We start from the raw sequence: 18,539 nt of genomic DNA, 5'->3' as shown, positions 1-18,539 counted from the left end.
TTTCCTCTAGTTTCATTTCCTTTCCTTTCCTCTAGTTTCATTTCATTTCCTTTTCTCTAGTTTCATTTCCTTTCCTTTCCTCTAGTTTCATTTCCTTTCCTTTCCTCTAGTTTCATTTCCTTTCCTTTCCTCTAGTTTCATTTCCTTTCCTTTTCTCTAGTTTCATTTCATTTCCTCTAGTTTCATTTCCTTTCCTTTCCTCTAGTTTCATTTCCTTTCCTTTCCTCTAGTTTCATTTCATTTCCTTTTCTCTAGTTTCATTTCCTTTCCTTTCCTCTAGTTTCATTTCCTTCTCCTTTCCTCTAGTTTCATTTCCCTCTCCCTCTTCCTCTCCCTCATCCTCTCCCTCATCCTCTCCCTCATCCTCTTCCTCTCCCTCTCCCTCTTCCTCTCCCTCTCCCTCTTCCTCTCCCTCATCCTCTCCCTCATCCTCTCCCTCATCCTCTTCCTCTCCCTCTCCCTCTTCCTCTTCCTCTCCCTCTCCCTCTTCCTCTCCCTCTCCCTCTCCCTCTCCCTCTTCCTGTCCTCTTCCTCTTCCTGTCCTCTTCCTCTCCCTCTCCCTCTCCCTCTTCCTGTCCTCTCCCTCTTCCTGTCCTCTCCCTCTCCCTCTCCCTCTCCCTCTCCCTCTTCCTCTTCCTCTCCCTCTTCCTCTTCCTCTTCCTGTCCTCTTCCTCTTCCTCTTCCTCTCCCTCTTCCTCTCCCTCTCCCTCTCCCTCTTCCTCTCCCTCTCCCTCTCCCTCTCCTCTCCCTCTCCTCTCCTCTCCTCTCCTCTTCCTCTTCCTCTTCCTCTCTTTTTTAGGAACACTGTAATAAATGCATCAAGTAATTTTTGTCTTTTGTGCACAAAAACAGAAAATGTGTTGAAGAAAAGAAAACTGAATAACTGTCGACATCTTTTCTAGCTTTTCATGCCTCTTGCATTGGAGGTGCAAAAATACATATATTTATATTTTGTATTGATCCTATCGACGAGTAGATACTTAAAACACGACTTGGTACTCTCAGTATCAATACTTCATGTATTCATTATATAATGTGAATAATAACCAGATTTACATTCTAAATGTCGCATCACATCTGAATAAAGAACCTAAAGCCATCACAGTAACACACCCAAAAAGAAGAAGAAACTAAGCACCGAGCCTCAGAGAGCGGGGGAGTTCACGAGTGTCGGGAGTACCTGAAGGGGGCGTCCCCCTCACAGCAGCTCATTAGCATTAATTACCGGGGAGGTGAACATCATGCGGGGTTGATTACCTGGATCCATGACGACGGGCTGGCAGAGGATGACGGGGGCCGTCTCCACCGGCTGGAACGGAGACAACCTGCAGGACGATCAGCCAATCAATGACAGTCAATGACAGTCAATGACAGTCAAAACAATCAATGACAGTCAATGACAGTCAATGACAGTCAATGACAGTCAAACCAATCAATGACAGTCAAAACAATCAATGACAGTCAAAACAATCAATGACAGTCAATGACAGTCAAAACAATCAATGACAGTCAAAACAATCAATGACAGTCAATGACAGTCAAACCAATCAATGACAGTCAATGACAGTCAAAACAATCAATGACAGTCAATGACAGTCAAACCAATCAATGACAGTCAAACCAATCAATGACAGTCAATGACAGTCAAACCAATCAATGACAGTCAAACCAATCAATGACAGTCAAAACAATCAATGACAATCAAACCAATCAATGACAGTCAAACCAATCAATGACAGTCAAACCAATCAATGACAGTCAATGACAGTCAATGACAGTCAATGACAGTCAATGACAGTCAAAACAATCAATGACAGTCAATGACAGTCAAACCAATCAATGACAGTCAAAACAATCAATGACAATCAAACCAATCAATGACAGTCAAACCAATCAATGACAGTCAAACCAATCAATGACAGTCAATGACAGTCAATGACAGTCAATGACAGTCAATGACAGTCAAAACAATCAATGACAGTCAATGACAGTCAAACCAATCAATGACAGTCAAACCAATCAATGACAGTCAATGACAGTCAATGACAGTCAATGACAGTCAAAACAATCAATGACAGTCAATGACAGTCAATGACAGTCAAAACAATCAATGACAGTCAAACCAATCAATGACAGTCAAACCAATCAATGACAGTCAAACCAATCAATGACAGTCAATGACAGTCAAACCAATCAATGACAGTCAAACCAATCAATGACAGTCAATGACAGTCAAAACAATCAATGACAGTCAATGACAGTCAAACCAATCAATGACAGTCAATGACAGTCAATGACAGTCAAAACAATCAATGACAGTCAAACCAATCAATGACAATCAATGACAGTCAATGACAGTCAAACCAATCAATGACAGTCAATGACAGTCAAAACAATCAATGACAGTCAATGACAGTCAAACCAATCAATGACAGTCAATGACAGTCAATGACAGTCAAACCAATCAATGACAGTCAAACCAATCAATGACAGTCAAAACAATCAATGACAATCAAACCAATCAATGACAGTCAAACCAATCAATGACAGTCAAACCAATCAATGACAGTCAATGACAGTCAAACCAATCAATGACAGTCAAACCAATCAATGACAGTCAAGCCAATCAATTGGGTGGTTTGGTGGGTTTGGGGGTTTTGGGGGGTTTGGTGGGTTTGGGGGTTTTGGGGGTTTTGGTGGGTTTGGGGGTTTTGGTGGGTTTGGGGGTTTTGGGGGTTTTGGTGGGTTTGGGGGTTTTGGGGAGTTTGGTGGGTTTGGGGGTTTTGGGGGTTTGGTGGGTTTGGTGGGTTTGGGGTTTTTGAGGGTTTTGGGGGGTTTGAGGGTTTTGGGGGTTTTGGTGGGTTTGGGGGTTTTGGGGGTTTTGGTGGGTTTGGGGGTTTTGGGGGGTTTGAGGGTTTTGGGGGTTTTGAGGGTTTTGGTGGGTTTGGGGGTTTTGGGGGGTTTGAGGGTTTTGGGGGTTTTGAGGGTTTTGGTGGGTTTGGGGGTTTTGGTGGGTTTGGGGGGTTTGGGGGGGGTACGAAGAAAGGATTTCCCTGAAGGTGAGAAATTGAATCAGTGTGAAGATGAGAGAGCAGACAAAGTGCTGCTGAAGACCTCGTACCCCCCCCCCCCCCCCCCTCCGGGCTGCGTTCGCCAGCCGACGCTGTAAACGTGTCATTTGTCAACAGAATCAATCAGCGCCCCGGGGAAAGTAATTTATTCTCCCAAAAAAGAAATAAAAAATACGCCGTTTCAATTAATGTCTTCGGAGTGACAGAGAGGGAGAAAAAGCCTCGAGGGTGTAAAGATAAAATCTACTTTTTTTATGGAAAAACAGAAAGCCGGTGAATTAAATCATCTGCGACGTCGAGCTGCAGGTTTTGATGGATGCGCGCGGACAAATAATTCATTTTTATTTTTTATTTAACTGTCGTTCGACACTTGAAAAACACATTTGAGAAGCAGTTTGAGTTCAATGTTGAATGTTCAAGGAGAGAAAAACTGCGACGCTTCATATGAAGCTCCTTGTAATTAAGTGAAGAAGTGAGGAGACCCTTTAAGATGTTTACTATTTGGTTATTATAGGCATCATAATCACAAGACATTTTAACCATTTATATCTAATCTAATGTTTTACTTTACCAACGTATTGTACGATATATAGACGTGAGATCTAAGGTTTACGTTACTAACTTATAGTACGATATATAGACATGAGATCTAAGGTTTACGTTACTAACTTATAGTACGATATATAGACATGAAATCTAATGTTTACGTTACTAACTTATAGTACGATATATAGACATGACCTCTAATGTTTACGTTACTAACTTATCGTAAGATATATAGACATGAGATCTAATGTTTACGTTACAAACTTATCGTACGATATATAGACATGACCTCTAATGTTTACGTTACTAACTTATCGTACGATATATAGACATGACCTCTAATGTTTACGTTACTAACTTATCGTACGATATATAGATATGACCTCTAATGTTTACGTTACTAACTTATAGTACGATATATAGACATGACCTCTAATGTTTACGTTACTAACTTATCGTACGATATATAGACATGACCTCTAATGTTTACGTTACTAACTTATCGGACGATATATTGACATGACCTCTAATGTTTACGTTACTAACTTATCGTACGATATATTGACATGAAATCTAATGTTTACGTTACTAACTTATCGTACGATATATAGACATGACCTCTAATGTTTACGTTACTAACTTATCGTAAGATATATAGACATGAGATCTAATGTTTACGTTACTAACTTATCGTACGATATATAGACATGACCTCTAATGTTTACGTTATTGACTTATCGTACGATATATAGACATGACCTGTAATGTTTACGTTACTAACTTATCGTACGATATATAGACATGACCTCTACTGTTTACGTTACTAACTTATCGTACGATATATAGACATGAAATCTAATGTTTACGTTACTAACTTATCGTACGATATATAGACATGACCTCTAATGTTTACGTTACTAACTTATCGTAAGATATATAGACATGAGATCTAATGTTTACGTTACTAACTTATCGTACGATATATAGACATGACCTCTAATGTTTACGTTACTAACTTATCGTACGATATATAGACATGACCTCTAATGTTTACGTTACTAACTTATCGTACGATATATAGACATGACCTCTAATGTTTACGTTATTGACTTATCGTATGATATATAGACATGAGATCTAAGGTTTACGTTACTAACTTATCGTACGATATATAGACATGACCTCTAATGTTTACGTTACTAACTTATCGTACGATATATAGACATGACCTCTAATGTTTACGTTACTAACTTATCGTACGATATATAGATATGACCTCTAATGTTTACGTTACTAACTTATCGTACGATATATAGACATGACCTCTAATGTTTACGTTACTAACTTATCGTACGATATATAGATATGACCTCTAATGTTTACGTTACTAACTTATCGTACGATATATAGACATGACCTCTGTTTACGTTACTGACTTATCGTACGATATATAGACATGACCTCTAAGGTTTACGTTACTAACTTATCGTACGATATATAGACATGACCTCTAATGTTTACGTTACTAACTTATCGTACGATATATAGACATGACCTCTAATGTTTACGTTATTGACTTATCGTATGATATATAGACATGACCTCTAATGTTTACGTTACTAACTTATCGTACGATATATAGACATGAAATCTAATGTTTACGTTACTAACTTATCGTACGATATATAGACATGACGTCTAATGTTTACGTTACTAACTTATCGTACGATATATAGACATGACCTCTAAGGTTTACGTTACTAACTTATCGTACGATATATAGACATGACCTCTAATGTTTACGTTACTAACTTATCGTACGATATATAGACATGACCTCTAATGTTTACGTTACTAACTTATCGTACGATATATAGACATGACCTCTAATGTTTACGTTATTGACTTATCGTATGATATATAGACATGACCTCTAATGTTTACGTTACTAACTTATCGTACGATATATAGACATGAAATCTAATGTTTACGTTACTAACTTATCGTACGATATATAGACATGACCTCTAATGTTTACGTTACTAACTTATCGTACGATATATAGACATGACCTCTAATGTTTACGTTACTAACTTATCGTACGATATATAGACATGACCTCTAATGTTTACGTTACTAACTTATCGTACGATATATAGACATGACCTCTAATGTTTACGTTACTAACTTATCGTACGATATATTGACATGACCTCTAATGTTTACGTTACTAACTTATCGTACGATATATTGACATGAAATCTAATGTTTACGTTACTAACTTATCGTACGATATATAGACATGACCTCTAATGTTTACGTTACTAACTTATCGTAAGATATATAGACATGAGATCTAATGTTTACGTTACTAACTTATCGTACGATATATAGACATGACCTCTAATGTTTACGTTACTAACTTATCGTACGATATATAGACATGAAATCTAATGTTTACGTTACTAACTTATCGTACGATATATAGACATGACCTCTAATGTTTACGTTACTAACTTATCGTATGATATATAGACATGACCTCTAATGTTTACGTTACTAACTTATCGTATGATATATAGACATGACCTCTAATGTTTACGTTACTAACTTATCGTATGATATATAGACATGACCTCTAATGTTTACGTTACTAACTTATCGTACGATATATAGACATGACCTCTAATGTTTACGTTACTAACTTATCCTACGATATATAGACATGACCTCTAATGTTTATAGCCGATTCATTTTTTTTCACATTCTATTTTTTATGTCTGAATTTTCTTGGTGTACTTGTATTTATTTTATACAATCATTATATGAGTGGGTTAAAATGGTCTTAAAATGACGGTGATATGATCAATGGGGACAATAAAAAGTAGGTCAGTTAAATGTCTTTTCTTACTGTTTTTCCGGCTGGACCACCGCGATCTGCTTCTGCTTCTGGCCTGCAGGGAAAAGGAGAGTCTGCATTAGGCTGCCACTCCCGAGTCAAGTATGTGGGCATTTCGTGTGTGTGTGTGTGTGTGTGTGTGTGTGTGTGTGTGTGTGTGTGTGTGTGTGAACATACAGACAGGTTTGAGTGGAGGGGTCAGAGGGTAAGCGTTGGCCTCGCACCAGCCGACGGGGAAGATGTCCGTGGACTCGACGTCCACGATGCGCTCCGACAGCGGCTTGGCCACACCTGTCACACACACACACACACAGCGTCTTATCGAGTGCACAGCAGGAGGCCTCTGACACTTAATCCTCCCAACACACACACACACACACACACACACACACACACACCGTCTTATCGAGTGCACAGCAGGAGGCCTCCGACACTTAATCCTCCCAACACACACACACACACACACACACACACGCACAAACACACAAGCACACACACGCACAAACACACATGCACACACACACACGCACACACACACACACACACACATGTCTGTACCTTCCAGTCGGAGCCACAGCAGGCGCCCTCTGACCTGTGTGATCTGAGCCACACACACCTCCGCTGGCCGGTGAGGGTTCACCGCCTCCAACCACATGTCCTTGGCAAAGCCCCTGTTCTGCCATGTCTGAACACACACACACACACACACACACACACACACACACACACACACACACACACGCACACACACACACGCGTGAAAAGAACATTACTTTACATTTAGGGAAATGATCTAATCTTAGATAACCTAAACCTGGACTCAGACTTCTACTCGATGTTCCCAGGGAGCGTCTACAAGAAGTGGACCTAGTCGTCATGACATCGCCCTAAAGCATACCCTGCTTCGTGGGTATGCTTTATGTTGTATACTATTGTGCTTGTCAACAACAACAACATGAGTAAACAGGAACTAAATATGCTGTAAATAGAAGAGAAACAACCTATGTTTAAAAAAAGGCAGCAGCAACATATCTCTTTATTGTACTCATCTTTTGAGCAGCTTTTCCAAGTAAGTGTGGTAGTGTTTTTTGTTGTTGTTGTTGTTGTTGTTGTTGTCTTCTGCCCACAACGAGCAAACAAAAAGCTTCTCGAGCACAAAGTGTTTTTTATTCTACCAAAACCATGTCGAGGACGAGGACCGACTGGTTGGTTTAACAATCTCACGTCCGAACGCTCCTGTAACTCCCAAAAATAGCTAAAATACAAAATAATATCATAGAGAATATAATTATATATTTTTTAAAACGTGTGTGTGTGTGTGCGTGCAGGACTTTTTAATTCTGCAACATATTTCTCAAACATTTTTGAAAATTCTCCGTATTCTTCATGAAAGCAGGACTCATTAAAAAAAAAGATGGCGGCCAGACTTACATCGGGGAAGCAGGCGTCGGGCGCCGCCTCCGTCCCGCCCTGCTTCAGGTAGTCGGCCCAGTCGAAGTCCGGGCCCCCGAAGCCCCGGGGCCGCTCCAGACCCACGCCGTGCTTCATGCTCCACTGGACGGGCAGGATGCCGGGCGAGTTGGCGTGACACGCCACGGACCGCGGCTCGCCGTCCACGGAGAGGTCGTCCAGCGTCACCAGGAAGTAGATCTCGTTGTAGACCTGAAGAGGGTCATTAAATGCATTAAATGCGTGTTTTTGTTTTTGTTTTGTCTCCCGTCTTCTTTTTATTGTTTAAAAAGGGGCACTTTCTTGGTTTTTGGAGACTACAAATGCAGGAAAGAGGTGCATCTTGGGAAATTTAGGATCCAGAATTTAGAATCTGCATTCATTTAGACCTTTTTTTCTTTTAATCTGTGCAATACTGAAGCAGTTTGAGGGCTCTTTTTAAGTATGGAAGCAAACAAGGGTCATAAAACTGATTTACAATAGTGAATTTTAAAACGTGATTGAATACTTAATATTAAACACGTTAATATCAATGAATGATAATTATAGCATCGATATACTTTAAGAAAACAATCAGCTAAATTCATGTTTTGACCTTTGTTCTTGGGAAATTCAAATAAGAAATTTCAAAACAACAAATAATATATATATATAAATATTTATGTATTATATATTTACATATATATATATATATATATATTTTAAATATATATATATAAAATAATATTTTTATATATATATTTATTGTTTAATATATATATATAATATTTTTATATAAATATATATAATATATATATATATAAATATTGTATATATATATATATATAAATATTATCACCTACAAATTCCTACATTATCTATTTGTATGTCAAAACTCTGAATGTCTTTTGAAACCTCATTAGTGAGCTGGAATACATTTTTAAGGTTGCTATTTGAATCTTTAAACTATTAAAAACACAAAATGCTGACTCTTGGCCGCTTTATTCCAGAAAAGAAGAGGATCTGGTTGCCATGCAGTGATTCCACTTTTATTATAATGCAACACGCATATAACGTGCATGCAAAAGTAATGATGTTCCTTTGGGATAAAAGAGAGAGGGGGGGGGGGGGGGGGGGGGGGGCAGAATACATATTAGATGACATTGCTCAAGGTAAAACCTGAGGAGCGAGGCCTCCTTAGCTCCATGTCCCATTAGAAGAAGGATGGAGGGAGGAGCCTGCGACTCACCTTGGTGACAGAAACCGGGCAGATCTGCAGCTGCTCCCACGGAGAAACCATCTCCAGCTTCATCCCCGGCCTGAAGGAGTGCTCCGGCAGGTCCGCGTGGTCCTGTAAAGTCAAGACTCTTCAGACAAATGTGGGTCACATGACACATGGAAACTGAAACGCTTCACTTCCTGTATGTCGGAGGGAAGCTGCGGGGGAAACCCATTTCTTAAGGATGCTTTCTTTCCATCACCGCGTTGCTCCGGTTCTAGTTTAACCCAAAACTTGTTTAATTTAAAACCTCTTCAGTCATAATTCATCATATTTATTTAGACAGGTCCGTACATTTTTTGGGGGGGAAAGAAGACATCGTTGAATTAATTAATTAACAACATGCAAGAAACTTTAAAATGCTTCTTCATTAAGTTTACAATTCAGCACACAGCAGAGAGAGAATAACCTTCCCGGGAACAAATGAATACAAATGACCATTTAATGTCGGTTTAAATAGATTATTTTCGCCATTGAGAATGATAATCAATAGAGGTAATCAATTATGAGGTAATCAATAGAAGTAATAGTGGCAACAAAACAAAGCTTGTCTGAATTGGCTCTGAGCCGACACACACACACACACACACACACACACACACCTTGAACACCTCCAGTGGCAGTGGGCTCTTCTGCCCGTCGAGTCGAGCGTCCTCTAAAGCCGCCTGCCAGCAGGGGGCGCTCTTCAGCGCCCTGAGCACTGAAGAGTTAAAATACACATTTTAATGACTTTGACTCCTGAGCTTCCCTATAAACATAAATATCATTAAACTTACAGAAAAACAGAATAAAATCCATTAACTGTCGGTTATTCACATTCATGTTTAATATAGCCGAGTTAATTTTATAGACGGTTATTTGTATTATATTGTTTTTAAAAAGGAATGAATTTGAAATTTACTAATCTTTTGATTGCAAAAATGCCAAAAAAATGCCCATTATTTCTATGATAGCAAATGTAATATATTTAATTGTTATTATCTTCGTTATTGACGAAAACAAGCAATCTACTTTTTTTCTTTATAGACCAAACTATTAAAAGATTAATTAAGAAAACTAAAAGCAGATTAGTTGATAATGAAAAGAGCCCCGAAAAAAATTTGTTTAATAATAAAACAATGAAAAATGTCTCATTGCATTTCTTATTAACACTAATTAAAGTTTCAGACCCTGGCGGTAAATGACTGATTATCACCTGTGGGCGGTTCCAAGGCGAGCCGGTTCTCCAGAGCCCAGCCGAGGGGGCGGAGCCTGACGTCCAGGTAGAACAGCCAGGTGTCCTGAGCCCGGTGGTCGTCGGAGAGGCCGGCGTAGCGCAGGCGGAGCCTCCCGCCCACGTTCTGGAGGACTCGGACCGGCCAGTAGAGGAACGGGCCCGAGGAGTCCTGAAGCTCCAGGACCGAGCCCTCGAGGATCAGGTCCACAGTGTTTTTACCCCTCAGAGGCTGAGGGAGAGGCGCAGAAGCACAGTGTTATTTACTTAAATAAAGTGTAAAACACACAAAAAACACTTTGATGTACTTGCTTCAAGTGGTAAAGATGCAAAAAAGACTTTAATTTACTTGTTTAAATAAGTGTAAAACACGCAAAAAACACTTTGATTTACTTGCTTAAGAAATTCTTAAAGACACGCAAAACACCTTAATTTAATTGGTAAAATAAGTGTAAAACACGCAAAAACACTTTGATTTACTTGCTTATGAAATTCTTAAAGACACGCAAAACACCTTAATTTAATTGGTAAAATAAGTGTAAAACACGCAAAAACACTTTGATTTACTTGCTTATGAAATTCTTAAAGACACGCAAAACACCTTAATTTAATTGGTAAAATAAGTGTAAAACACGCAAAAAAGACTTTAATTGACTTGCTTAAAGTGGTAAAGATGCACAAAAGACTTTAATTTACTTGTTTAAATAAGTGTAAAACACGCAAAAAACACTTTGATTTACTTGCTTAAGAAATTCTTAAAGACACGCAAAACACCTTAATTTAATTGGTAAAATAAGTGTAAAACACGCAAAAAACACTTTAATTTACTTGCTTAAGAAATTCTTAAAGACACGCAAAACACCTTAATTTAATTGGTAAAATAAGTGTAAAACACCCAAAAAAGACTTTAATTGACTTGCTTAAAGTGGTAAAGATGCACAAAAGACTTTAATTTACTTGTTTAAATAAGTGTAAAACACGGAAAAAACACTTTGATTTACTTGCTCAAGAAATTCTTAAAGACACGCAAAACACCTTAATTTAATTGGTAAAATAAGTGTAAAACACGCAAAAAAGACTTTAATTGACTTGCTTAAAGTGGTAAAGATGCACAAAAGACTTTAATTTACTTGTTTAAATAAGTGTAAAACACGGAAAAAACACTTTGATTTACTTGCTCAAGAAATTCTTAAAGACACGCAAAACACCTTAATTTAATTGGTAAAATAAGTGTAAAACACGCAAAAAAGACTTTAATTGACTTGCTTAAAGTGGTAAAGATGCACAAAAGACTTTAATTTACTTGTTTAAATAAGTGTAAAACACGGAAAAAACACTTTGATTTACTTGCTCAAGAAATTCTTAAAGACACGCAAAACACCTTAATTTAATTGGTAAAATAAATTGTTGAAGAAGCAAATTTAAGTGGTAAAAGATGCACGTTTTTGCTCCCTTTTGAAGCGCTTTGGTTTTGCCATCTTCTCTTTAGCGTTAATCCTTTTTGTGTTTTGTCTTCCAGTTTAAAAAGTAAAAAATAAAAATACTAAAAACAATCATTTGACATTTTGAGAAACACACTGTTTGGCTTTGTTTGCCGAGCGTGAGGCGAGAAGATTGATGCTCTGGTCTCGGTCATAAATCAGCCGGCGGCCGTGGCCTTCTGGCTCCGGCTGCATGTTTACCGTGCCGACGCCAGAGCGGCATCAATCTTGGGGGGGGTCAACAACTTGTGTCATTACCCACAATGCAACACAGAACTCAAAATAAAGCAGGGTTCCAACTCTTTTCTGGAGATCGTGTTCATCGTGCGTGAAGAGAATGTAAAAGTACCGTTAGCCGATATTTAGCCGCTGCTCATGCTAACAAAAAGCAAAACAAAATGAAAATAAACTACACGTCTGCATTCCTGCAGTTTGCATTTTATATATTTTAAGGAACTAAAGAGGAAATCTATATAATTTGTCTGTAATTGCGCCCCCACCCCCCCCCATGTGATGTTCTCAAGGGGAACCCACTCACCCCCTCCAGCAGGTTGGCCGGTGCCGTCCGGGCGCCGGTCAGGTCCTGAACCAGGAATTCAGTCCAGTCGCTGTATTTCTCCTTGATGGCTACGAGGAGACAACAACAACAACAACAACAAAAACACACACACAAAGTGGAGACTGAGAAACGCACAAACAATCAGAGTGAGTGGAAAGTAAGCAATTATTAATGTTGAGTCACTACGCAGAACCGTTAAGTGGACTCAGTGCATGCAGACACAAACACACAGCATTTCTAGTTATTGTTAAAATACTTCAATGTGCAGATTAAATAAAAACAATATAAATAAATATATGTATATATAAATATATATGTATAAATATACATAAAAACATATATAAATATATATTTATATATATATTGTATATAAAATAAAAATATACATATATAAAAACAATATATATTCTATATATATATATACATATATATATATAAAAATAAATATATATAAATATATATACATATACAAAATATATACATATATATATATAAATAAATATATATAAATATATATATAAAAATATATACATATATATATATAATAAATATATATAAAAATATATAAAAATAAATATATATAAAAATATATACATATAAAATATATACATATATATATATATATATATGTATAAATATATATATTGTATATAAAAACAATATATATTGTTTTAAAAAAAAAAATTAACAATTGTCTACTTTTAATGCAAAATAAGCCTTGACTGCTTTATTCACGCTCTGATTTACGGACGAGATCAGATAGATTTTTCCACAAATTGCATCTGGCAGGTTTTTTTTCTGCAGACGTAAACACATCAAAATGAAAAACACTGATTAACGTTGTGTCGAGCGGTGCCATTTAAATGATAATGCGAAGATTGACAGCTGCAAATTTGAGAATACAATGAAAACAAAGAAGAGGAGGGGAAAGTGGGCAAAACAACGTCAACACTTTTAATTAGTGGCTATTTCCTGAGCAGAGATGTGAGATCAGACGCCGGTTTCTTCCAGAGTTTAAGGCATCGGACGTTTAGCGGGCGACTCATAACACTGGTGCATGAATTAAAATGTAATCGAGGCCCGAGGTCACGCTGCCACTAATTAGATGTGTGCGTCGGATTTAAGATTACGTATGAAAAGAAGCCACGATCAGAAATGAAAACGTCAGATTCAGACACGGAGGAACAAATGAAGGAAAAACACACAAAAAAGAATTTTAATAATGCGAAAATAATACAAATTCTGATAATGAATGAATACATGAATACATTCACTTTACCAGATAGACAATAGATGACTAATTTAAAAGTATATTCAGGGTTTTCCCCTTTAAAAAAAACCCAGGGTGGTATTACGCTTTCTGGGTGATTAGTCAGTTTGAAGACATGAGGGGGAAAATTACGTCACTTAACTGAAACATCCTCCAAAAAATGATCACACAGTTGAATCAACTCTATAAAAATCAAGATAATAACCTTAATAAAAAAGGGGGATTTATTGCAGGACTGTTATAACGGGTGTACCTAATAAACTGGCAACGGAGTACAAGTCGTACCGCCTTAACAGATGCGAGAGGAGAGTGAGGGAAATGTCAATCAAGAAGAGTCCAATAACAATAATAATTGACTATTTTATGTAATAGAAGGAGACTTTCAGCAAACTGGCCTATTAAAATGAAGACTGTGGACTTAGAACCCGCCCCTTAAAGGGACAGTTCACCCCAACATATGTTTTCCTCTTACCTCTAGTATTATTTATCAATCCAGATTGTTTTGGCAACGGTTTTAAGACGCACATTAAAGTTTAAACATTCCCGACTTTTTCAGCGCCAGGCAAACCACACCCGACCCGAGGCAGCCAATCAAATCATTCGAGAGGCGGGGTTTACTACTTTAGCATTGACTTCCTGTTATAGGAACGGACGAAAAAGGCTCACGAAAATGGTTGATATTTATTATTAATAATAACGATGAACTAAGACGCGTTTCTGTGTGTGCTCCTTTAAAGAGCCCCAAAAAATAAATTAAATAAAAAGATGTGTTTTATCTTTTTTTAAGGGGCGGACTGTCCCTTTAAGTTGAGAGAGAAACTATGAGCTGTCACACACACACACACAGCCGTTACGTCCATTTTTTTTGTGTGTGTGTGTCTGATTCCTGTTTTCCCACAATGCAACAGTGTTGTACAATTCCTGCATTCGTGATATCAGCCTCCCGTTTATAAATCCCCTCCCCCCCAAAATACAGAGCTTACATTCCAAGGGAGATGCCAAACGCGGCCTTCAGAGCCCTGCATGTTTTTCCTGTTACTCACACACACACACACACACACACACACACACACACACACACACACACACACATAACAAATCACAAAGAAATAATAAAAAAACTAAGACGCTGGTTCCAGAAAATCGTTGCCAAACGAGTCGCCGTGTCAGAACGACGGCAACACGCCGGCTGACGTGAAAACGAGACGCTGGAACGTGCTGATAATTACAATCGTTTGTTTTCTGTCGGTTCTTTTGTGCGTTTGTTGTCGTTTTGTCTTTTTTAAATGTTTTTAAAAGAGCTTTTTGGGGCGATTTCAAAGTGAAAACTATAGTGTTTTTATGCAATATCATAAACAAATATAACAAATAACAAGAAAATTAAAACAAGAATAATTAATAAAATAAACAGGAAACAAATAGAGCAAGTAATAATTTAAATAAAATAAACGTGTGTTCAAAAACACGTATTAAGGTCCTACAACTTTAAGAATTCAAATCATTAACGTAATATGTATTAAATATGCACACAAATAAAATAAATTCAACATAAGCGTCGCAGAAGAACTAGAAACCAGTTGGTTAAAGACAATTTAAAGTGGGACGTCTCCTACTTTTCGATGAGGATTCTTCCCACGATCACACTTTAAAACGATTAAAAACAAAGAATTTGACTTTTATTATTATTAAAAATATATATTTTTTTATTTACCAATCACATTATCGTCAAGAGGAGCCGATGCCAAAGAACATTCTCGATTGTGAGTTCATAATTATGAGTTTCATCATTATGAGCTCGATGTTACAACGCGTACTGGATGCCGTAATTAACAGAGCATCAGTGAATGCAACACGCCTCGTAATTATCCTTTTTGAACCGCCAGTCTCGTCCCTCCACTTCAAAACATCACGTTACATATATATACATATATATATAAAAATATATACATATATATATACAAATAAATATATATATAAATATATATACATATATATAAAAATAAATATATATACAAATATATACATATATATATATATATATAAAAAAATAAATATATATAAATATATATACATATAAAAATATATACATATATATATAAAATAAATATATATAAATATATATACACATATATATATATATATATATATATATATGCAAAGAATCGGCTTTTTAAACTTTGTTTTTTTTGGGGACTTTGCTTTCATTTTATTCTTTTTCGGACTAGAAACACGCAGCTCCTCTTCTATTAAATTCATCAAACTTCATTTTTTTTTTTTTTTAAAGACACAGAACTATTCTTCATGCTTTTCTTGGTCCTGTGAATGTTTACAAGACGAGTGTTTACTACGAGAAAAAAGCAGCAGTTTAAAAAAAAAAAAAAAAGTGGCGGAAACTTTCTTATTATAGTTATTATATTACATTTGAGTAAATAAAACCAGATTTTTATGACTTGGCTCCTCCCCTTTTTATCAAAACCAAGTTTTAATGTGAAGGTATAACGTGAACGGCCTCGTTTAATAATAGTGTTTTTTTTGTTTTAGTCCTGTGAGAATGTTTTCTTTCCTTGCTGCTGGACTTTCTCACACACACACACACACACACACACACACACGACTCACACACGACTCACACACTACACACACTCCTGTGTTGATCTCGGGTGTGCAGAAATAGATAAACTATTTTTACAGATCCTGCCCAGATTACTCATGAAGCCATTTAGAGAGCTCAGCCGAACGGCAGAAGCTAAAACATGCCCCCCCGCCCCCCCGCCCCCCCACCCCCCCCCCAGGATGCACCAAAGCTGGCCGAAGTCCTCATGCAAATGTCGAGCATTAAATAAACACAGAACACAACGCATGAAACCTGATATTTGCATATCGTGCTCCGGCTCCTTTTTTTTTTTTCAGCCGTCGCTGCTCATTTAAAAAAAAAATTAAAAAAAGCTTAACTTTAAATAATCAAATGTCATGATTAAATAAAAAAAAAAAAAGTGTGTGCAAAGATCACAGCGGTGCAACAGATTCCAATCAGAGTTAACGGGAGCAAACAATTAGCTCCTCCCACTTTTAACTGCCGGCCTTTTAAGAAAAAATGTTTTAAAAGAAATTATTAAAGAAATAGACCGTTTGTGACCCGTCACACGGCGTGTCGATCTGTGTGTGTATTGAGAGGGGCGTGTGTGTGTGTGTGTGTGTGTGTGTGTGTGTGTGCGTGTGTGTGTGTGTGTGTGTGTGCGTGTGTGTGTGTGTGTGTGCGTGTGTGTGTGTGTGTGTGTGTGTGCGTGTGTGTGTGTGCGTGTGTGTGTGTGTGTGCGAGTCCTCTATAAGTAAATCGAGACCATCACCGGGGTCGGACTCTGGTGAAACCAGATGACGTCCTTCAGCTCAGACTCCAGCAGAGGACCAGTCCACCGTGGACTAGACCCCAGAGCCGGCAGAGGACCAGTCCACCGTGGACTAGACCCCAGAGCCAGCAGAGGACCAGACCACCGTGGACTAGACCCCAGAGCCGGCAGAGGACCAGACCACCGTGGACTAGACCCAGATCCAGCAGAGGACCAGTCCACCGTAGACTAGACCCAGATCCAGCAGAGACCCGTCCACCATAGACTAGACCCAGATCCAGCAGAGACCCGTCCACCATAGACTAGACCCAGATCCAGCAGAGACCAGTCCACCATAGACTAGACCCAGATCCAGCAGAGACCAGACCACCGTGGACTAGACCCAGATCCAGCAGAGACCAGTCCAACATGGACTAGACCCAGATCCAGCAGAGACCAGTCCACCGTGGACTAGACCCAGATCCAGCAGAGGACCAGTCCAACGTGGACTAGACCCAAATCCAGCAGAGACCAGTCCAACGTGGACTAGACCCAGATCCAGCAGAGACCAGTCCACCGTGGACTAGACCCAGATCCGGCTTCACCTGCAGCCTCAGACCTGCAGTCTGGAGCTCCGGAGGGAGGAGGAGAGCTCAGCTCCCGGCAGCAGCAGCAGCAGCTCCTCCTCCTCTTCTTCTTCTTCCTCCTCCTCCTCCTCCTCCTCCTTCCTCTTCTTCTGCCTCCTACTCCTTCCTCTTCTTCTTCTTCTTCTTCCTCCTCCTCCTCCTCCTTCTTCCTCCTCCTCCTCCTCTTCTTCTTCCTCCTCCTCCTCTTCTTCTTCTTCCTCCTCCTCTTCTTCTTCTTCCTCTTCCTCCTCCTTCCTCTTCTTTCTCCTCCTCTTCTTTTTCTTCCTCCTCCTCCTCCTCCTCCTCCTCCACCAGGGCTGGTGAACCAGGACTTATCCGTGGACCCGCTGGAGGGAAAGGGGGGGCAACGGGAGAACCAGTGGAACCAGTAGTGGAACCAGCAGAACAGTATTAACATAATTACTAATGTGCTGCTACTTTGCCCTTTAACTAACCGTTGAGGAACCGGATTGGCTCGTTATGAATCAATGACTCCTTCTACACCTGGGACAAATATTTTACATGTATTCAGGTTTTTGTTACCAGAGCCAGAGAATCCATTATATTTATGGTTCATTTGGTTCTTCTATTTAGGAGTTATTTGCTCTTTGAAAGGTTCTACTTGCATTTTTAGACTATTATCAAACTCCGTACACCAGTGGCATAAATGGTAATAATGTTGTTCATGACCATTTTTTTAAATATATATATATATATATATATATATATATATATATATATATATATATATATAAATAATTGTCATTACCATCGTCAAACTAGTTACTGTGCCTTGATCCATCTCATTATTCGGGCTGTTGCCGGGCAGAACAAACAGGAA

At 38.3% G+C, this 18,539-nt stretch overlaps 1 protein-coding gene across 3 annotated transcripts in view; it reads right to left on the bottom strand.

Moving 5' to 3' along the window:
• sfmbt2 (Scm like with four mbt domains 2) overlaps positions 1 to 18,539 on the bottom strand; it is a 45,070-nt gene that overhangs the window by 5,565 nt on the left and 20,966 nt on the right. For all 3 annotated transcript variants that reach the window (XM_034526147.1, XM_034526146.1, XM_034526148.1), the window contains 9 exons: positions 12,456 to 12,544; positions 10,419 to 10,668; positions 9,826 to 9,923; positions 9,194 to 9,295; positions 7,948 to 8,178; positions 7,075 to 7,201; positions 6,694 to 6,807; positions 6,529 to 6,571; positions 1,258 to 1,325 (listed from right to left, as the gene is read on the bottom strand). In XM_034526147.1, coding sequence (XP_034382038.1) covers positions 1,258 to 1,325; positions 6,529 to 6,571; positions 6,694 to 6,807; positions 7,075 to 7,201; positions 7,948 to 8,178; positions 9,194 to 9,295; positions 9,826 to 9,923; positions 10,419 to 10,668; positions 12,456 to 12,544 — 1,122 coding nt within the window. The remainder of the gene's footprint in view (positions 1 to 1,257; positions 1,326 to 6,528; positions 6,572 to 6,693; positions 6,808 to 7,074; positions 7,202 to 7,947; positions 8,179 to 9,193; positions 9,296 to 9,825; positions 9,924 to 10,418; positions 10,669 to 12,455; positions 12,545 to 18,539) is intronic.

The sequence above is a fragment of the Cyclopterus lumpus genome, chromosome 23 (genome assembly GCF_009769545.1).
Source record: "Cyclopterus lumpus isolate fCycLum1 chromosome 23, fCycLum1.pri, whole genome shotgun sequence".
In the NCBI taxonomy this organism is placed as follows: domain Eukaryota; kingdom Metazoa; phylum Chordata; class Actinopteri; order Perciformes; family Cyclopteridae; genus Cyclopterus; species Cyclopterus lumpus.
Note: the sequence above shows the minus strand (reverse complement) of the source record. Positions and strands in the feature narration are given on the sequence as shown.